The following is a 7,336-nucleotide window of genomic DNA, read 5'->3' as shown; positions in this document are numbered from 1 at the left end:
GGTTTTAGGTCATTGCTTAGTGTATAACGAATGGAAGTTCTGTTTTGTTTAATATGTAAGCAAAGCACTGCGACTCATTTGACAAACGGTCATATTTCAGAATTAAGTATGACGTCCATTATTAGTGAAAAATTTTGTTTAGGGCCAGCTGAAGCAAGCCTACGGGTACAGGAGATTCTCGCTGCATTGAAGACCCATTAGTGGCCTTCGGCTGTTATCTGCTCTATGGTCGGGTTGTTGTCGCTTTGACACATTCCCCATTTCCATTCTCAATTTTAAAGTTGCATATGTCGTGCATATTTATGAATATAGATATTTAAAAACAAATAGTAAAAGAAGGAGAATATGTTTACTCTTATAGTTGGTGTATTTACCTCAGTTTTATTTTGTAACCCGGATTTGTTTTCTCTCAGTCGATTTATGACTTTCGAACAGAGGTATACTACTGTTGCCTTTATCTGTTAACCATGTTAACAGAAAGGAAAGTAATTGTGTCCTTCGTATACCATTTTTGGTGGAACTTTCAATGTCAAAGTTTGTTCATGAATAGTGATTATAAGGTCAAAATTTATTAATTTTCTAAATGAATGCAGAGCACAATTTATTCCTCTGAACGGTTTGAAACATTTACATGTTGTTTTGAGTTTGATTGAAATGTAGATCTCTGAATTTGTATGTTCTTATTTGTATAACGAAATCGTAAATTTGAATTTAATTATATTTTGTGCTGCTATACGTACTTGCTATATTTATAGTTGAGTTGTATTATGCGATCTGAAGTAGCTAGTACCTAAAATTCAATATTAGTTAGGAGTTTTAATAGTAAAAAAAAAAGTTTCAATGTCCCCTGTGGTTTACAATTTATCTGTTCGAGGGCAAATAATTTAACTTTTCATTTCATTTCATTTCATCATCTCCCGACAATGTAATTACGAAATTCAAGCCGCTAACACTGTTTTCATATGAAATATATTTCCAATGGCCATAATTTTTGGTAAAATAATTGGTCAACAAAATCAATGCTGCTATCTTTGTAAACCGTTGTTTGTTTAAAATCAGAAAAGAAAAGTAAATGTGAGAGTGCTAACACTGCAAATCGAATGTTCAATGTTAATTACATTTCAAGGAGACATTACTCCTAGAAAATAATTGATCAGTGCTGATTTTCAAACTCGTCAAAAACCGTCTGTGGTTGATTAATTCATCATTACCATACACATTTTTTATAAATGTTTTACAATTCAATTCAAAATCATGATAAAAAGGCGACATGAAAAGTAAGAGACAATATTAAAAAAAATGATGAAATCCTAAAATATGTATAACTAAGCGGCAAGCCATAAGCCAAAAAAGTAAGTTAAATAATTTATGGCACAACATAAAAATAATAAATGTAACATTTTGCTTCATAAAAAAACTTTATGCAAAGACGTGCAAATCATTAAAAAGACGCCCATTTGGAAAGAAGGTAATTGTGTGCTAATATAATGGAATTATATGTGACTGCCATATCAGTGGGAGGTTTAGCTAGCTAAAAAACAAGAATTAATGCACCATTTTCTACATATATGAAAATGCATGCACCAAGTTAGGAATATGCATTTGTTCCCCATTCATTTGATGTGTTTCGGCTTTTTATTTGGTAATTTTATCAAGGACTTTCCTTTGGATTTGTCTTGCTATTCGGTATTATTGTTATTTTACATTTTATTACCAGGTTACCGAAGAAGTCAATTTATTGCTTTTGTCTTAATCACAAGCAGACTTATGTTGATGCATGATATTGATTTATAGGAATTATCTAAAAAGAACATCTTTCAAGTCAATGCAGACCATATATATACAGTCCGCCAAAAGTTAAGCACCACCGAAATATAACTGGCAATATTTTTTTAACTATTGCAAAAAAAATATTAATGTTTGGTGTTATGAATTACCTTTAACATACACTAAAAAAATTCATTACGACCAAAAAGATTGCACTCCGATAAAGCAGTCAACCAACCTTTTATCAAAGGTCATATTGTGCGTTTATAAATACACTGTTTCTCCAGGTGGTCGTGTAAGTGTTCGTACATTGGTCCGTCGACTTTATAGAGGCAAACGAAGAGCACGTCGTGGTGTATAGAGACCTGTACCTTCAAGCAGGCACTCTACCGTCAGGTTTAAATGGGATAATGAACATCTATGCTTGAACATAAGAACCTGACAAAACACTCATTGGTCAGATGGGAGTCAGTTTCCTTTACTGCCAGAAGACGCCATAATACGAATTTCGCAGGGGAAAAAAACGGCCTATGACCAAAAACAATATTTGCACAAGGACTGCATGCATTGCTGGTTGTGTTCCAGTACGGGATTGCTTCTTATACCGTTATAAGCTGGGTATGCATATTCTGCAGGGTAACATAAACGGACAGACATACAGAGATTTGGTGCCTTAACATATTGTAGTCCGTCATTTTAGTAATCCCCCACTTGCGTCAACATTGTCAAGACACTTGTACCTGAATGACAACGTTATACCACGCAGGGCAAGAATTTTAACCGAGTCCAAAGAGCAACCAGCCATTTACACTAATTTTTGGCCTTCCTTGACTCCATGCATGAACCCTATCAAACATGTCTGAGATGCCATTGTCGGAAATCTCAATCGCAGAGATTCACCTTTACAAAAGTTTGTCGATTTAAAAGTGGCATTTGTTGTTTAATGCAACAGATTTCCTCAACTAAAGTCTTGAAGGCTTGTACCGAGAAAGATAGGTCGTGTTATGAAACTGTACCGGAAATGAGGTTGTTACACATGCTATTGACTCAAATATTGACATTAAATTTGCCAAACATACCAAAGATTATGTGTAGAAAATTTTAATGGTATTGGGTGATTAATTGTTGTAAAAAAATAAAATCACAGTGAAACTTAAATTCCATTTCTTAATTGTGTAATTTACACTATTTCTATGAACGAAAAACCTATATGCATAGAACCTTCATAAGTGACCAAAATTATATTTGTGGTTTGTTTATGGTATACATTAGCAAAATTGCTATATGATTGTTTTCTATTTTTCGAGGAACAATTGATTTTTTAAATTTGAAAAAAAATCGATGCAATAAAAGTAGGTGGTGCTTAACTTTTGGCGGACTGTATATATATGAACTCTCGTTGATGAAAGTAAAATAGAGTTTTGTTTCATTTAAATCTTCAGTCATATGATGATCTATAATGATTCTAATGAAACCTTACCTGATATCTAAAACATTCTGCGAAAACAATTAATTGGTAAAGCTTGATATAATATTTAATGATAAAGAAAGAATAAATACACTTTGTAACAAATTTATCCCTTTGAGCTACTAGCGTCAAGATTAATCAAGTTCACGTTATATTACTCATGGGCTGGAGTCCTCCTTAAAAAAAAACAAAGACTTTTGGTCAATTTACAGTATTTTGTATACAGCTTTGGCGGAAACTTTAGCTCCTTCATAATATGTGCACATTTGTATAAAAAAAAACACATAGTAAATAACTCGACAAAAAATGTTCTTAATTTTGTCTTAAAATCATCAAATCTATACTGAAGAAAATATTATTATAATAGGAATTCTTGATAATGATAAATTCTTGGATTAGTTTTAGGTTGAAAATTATGTATCCATTACCCTGTTATTTGCTTTGATATTTATGTTATTAAGTGTTCCTTTAGTATGTAAAGGTAAAAAGTGCAGTAGTACAAGGAAATTAAAAAGTATAAGGAAGTTTAATTTAGATATCCAATATAGCCAAGAAATGAAAACTTGAAAAACTCGACATAATAGCAAACAGCTTTGTTATTCAAAGGGTGCTTTTGTAAACTATTTATGCGTCACCTACTGTTGATCTCTATAAAATATATACCTTTAGTATTGATTCTAGTTTTTTCCGCAATTACGCAGAAGACATAAATGTATTTGATTTGGATAGAGGTGACAAGATAATTTTTAAAGAAGAAAAGGTACAGGCGTCCCACTTACATCTCACTGATTTAAAACTAAATTTTTCCGCATCTCAACTTTTCGTTGACGTTTAAAGTAATATGAAACGATTTACCATGTTATAATTGTAATAGTGTAATATTAAGGAAATTATTGAACAAATGCATGTATTTATACTACATTTTGTACTGTCACGGTTTATTTCTAATAATTTATTTAAAAAAAATGTCAGATTACTTCTTATTGGAGTAAACGGTTAAATATACAATTAGATAATTTACTAAATTTTTACGTTGTTTATTTATAATTTTGAAAACAATAATAGATAGGATAACAGCTTTAAAAATAATATAAGCAAAACATGCAGCTCTGTGTAAGATCTATGTATGGCAGTATAAAATTATTGTTTAAATGATAATTTTGTAACAATTGTTTGCCATTTGCCTTTTATGATCTTTTATCTTGAAAACTAAACTAGATAGATCGAAAGTCTAGTGTTGTAACTTGATTTTCTATACAAATCCTTACTTCAAGTTGTTAAATAAAACCTTAAATGATACCTCCTCCTCCTTAAAAGAGGGAGGAAAGATACCAGAGGGACAGTCAAACTCATAAATCGAAAATAAACTGACAATGTCATGGCTAAAAATGAAAACGGCAAACAGACAAACAATAGTACACATGACACATTATAGAAAACTAAAGAATAAGCAACACGAATCCCACCAAAAACTAGGGGGGATCTCAGGTGCTCCGGAAGGGTAAGCAGATCCTGCTCCACATGTGGCACCCGTTGTGTTGCTCATGTTATAAAAAATCCGGTAAATAGTCTAATTCGATAGGTCACATTCATGAAAGGGAAGGGGGTTGTAGTTACGACATAAGGAACATATCCGATATCATTTGTGAAACGGTTATTCCATAACGGTCAACTAACTCGTGATGGCGTCCGTAAAATTTACGAAGGGATGATTTCAACTTCACCATTTAGAACTCTTGGTTTAATAGCTTCCTTATGAGCAGTAACCTTCTATCAAGGAAGTCATGATATATAGGAAATGCAAGTACGGGAATATCGTATCAATTGGGAGATATGTACCCTATATGCAGGTGCTGCTGGAATGTTGCTACTTATAAAATTTAAAATGGAAACTGTTCATAATTGGAAAGCTGAAATCATCTCTTTTGTCGTAAAGTTTTGTTTTCAACTGACCCTCATTGCCAATTTCTAGATGAAAGTCCAGATATGAGGCCGACTTAACTGTATCTGTTGTATTCTTTATCTCTAGTTCGATGGGATAGATGCGTTCAACATAGTCACCAACTTTTGAATTATTTAGTGAAAGAACATCATCTATATAGCGGAAAGTAGAGTTAAAGGATATTAACTTCTTATCTTTTTTTCCGAAGAAGTTCCTGTATGAAGTTAGCCTCGTAATAATAAAGAAACAAGTCGGCAAGAAGAGGGGCACATTTGGTTCCCATCGGAATGCCGACAGTCTGTTGAATTAGAAAAACACGTCCCCGAACCCTACATGTTCGCACCCAAAGTCCGTTCGCACCCTACATGATCGCGCCCAATTTTAATTGGTTTTGTGTTTAATAACTTTGTAATCAAGTTTTGGCAAGTGTATTCTTGCATTATTATATGTGTTGTCATTGTCTCAAAATAAAGTGAGACAGAATCTGTTGGTTTTTTTTTTTTGTGTGTTGAATAAATCTTAATCATGTTTTGGTTAGTGTATCGCTATAACTTTGTTTCATTGACTTGTTTCAAAATAAAGTGAGGTTCTGACTACGTTTTTTTTGTTTGTGTGTTGAATAAATTTTATCATGTTTTGGTTATAATAGTGTATTGCTATATTGTATTGTTTCATTGTTTCAGACTCAAAGGGACCAAGCTGTTGTGTTTTTCATTTAAAATCTTCAATGTTATACTTTATATTTTTACTGTCCCTAAGGATCAAATCACCAACGTAATTTAAAACAACAATCATGATTTTCCAATTATTCAACTGGAATATGAATTAAAATTGGACGCGAACGTGTAGAGTGCGAACGTGCGAGGTGCGAACGTGTAGGGTGCGAAAGTGTATTGGGCGCGAACGGACCTGATACCATCACGCATGCGCATTAAACTCTAAAAATGGCGGATGAATTGAACAGGTAAATGACACTGAACCCAAACAAAGTGTTTAAATCAAATATATTATAATTTATAAAGTTTAACCATCTTCCCATTGAAAACACATGGATAAAACTAGATGATTCTCCATTTATATTCAACGTTTGATCCTTAGGGACAGTAAAAAATAGGTGTCCTCGACACCCGTGACAAAAAACTTGTTGGAACAGACACACAAGTTGGCAGTGAGATATTCCTTCTTTTACTTTAGTGGTCACTGTACTTTATAGTGGATCTCCTGTAGTTGGTGATCGTAATACTGGTATAAAAATTTTGTACCAGTATTGTAACTTTTTATAAAAAAAACCAGCATTACTGATAGTGATATACCAGTATAATTTTGTAGTTGTATTGTTGACTATAGTCGCCGTCACGTAAAATTGGCACCATGTTTTTTGTCAAAATTTTCTTAAATATCGACCGGGTTTACTAAAGATCATGTTTTTCAATTAGCGGAATCAAATATCATTCCAAAAATCAACTACTGTCCTACCTTTTATTGTGTTTGTACTGTATAATCCTGACCTTCACATAATCCAAGTTTAATTTGTATGGTGGAATCCGACATTGTTATTACCGGAAGTGTTGCCGTGGAGTTCCACGTGCTCTCCATTTTCTTGTGTCCTCGGAGCTTTTCGTCATCTTTACGTAAAAAGCGCGGGAAATTGTATCATCAATGACAATGATATTACCGGAGAGTAACGAATGTTATGGAATAAGGGACCCTCATAGAAACTAAGATGGCGGTTATACAATGTAAATAATCTTGAAAAATGTGAAGGTCAGGATTATACAGTGCAAACACAATAAAAGGTAGGACAGTAGTGGATATTTGGACAGGATTTTACTTCCGCTAAAAGAAAAACATCATCGTGAGTAAACGCGGCTGATATTTAAAAAAATTTTAACAAAAAACATGGTGCCAATTTTACGTGACAGCGACTATAGACTATATTGAAGATCAAAGGGAGATTAAAGGAACAAGGAAACAAAATCTAATTTGTGCAAATAGGAATGGGAAGTATTTAGAAGCAAATAAACAACTTCCAAATAAATTTGAAGTCGCCTTTGAAGGTTTTGAAGGACTATGAGAGCAATCTTGCACGGGTCTCACTAATTAGCGACAACAAGAATTATATTAGCGAAAACAAGCGACAAGAAGACTATTTAGCGACA

At 33.1% G+C, this 7,336-nt stretch overlaps 1 protein-coding gene across 1 annotated transcript in view; it reads left to right on the top strand.

Moving 5' to 3' along the window:
* Window positions 1-6,081: 6,081 nt before the first annotated feature.
* LOC143053940 (PAS domain-containing serine/threonine-protein kinase-like) overlaps window positions 6,082-7,336 on the top strand; it is a 36,388-nt gene continuing 35,133 nt past the window's right edge. Inside the window, exon 1 of the mRNA XM_076226752.1 lies at window positions 6,082-6,141. Coding sequence (XP_076082867.1) covers window positions 6,122-6,141 — 20 coding nt within the window. The 5' untranslated portion in view covers window positions 6,082-6,121. The remainder of the gene's footprint in view (window positions 6,142-7,336) is intronic.

Source organism: Mytilus galloprovincialis, chromosome 12 (genome assembly GCF_965363235.1).
Source record: "Mytilus galloprovincialis chromosome 12, xbMytGall1.hap1.1, whole genome shotgun sequence".
Lineage (NCBI taxonomy): Eukaryota > Metazoa > Mollusca > Bivalvia > Mytilida > Mytilidae > Mytilus > Mytilus galloprovincialis.
This window is presented reverse-complemented; position numbering and strand designations above follow the sequence as displayed.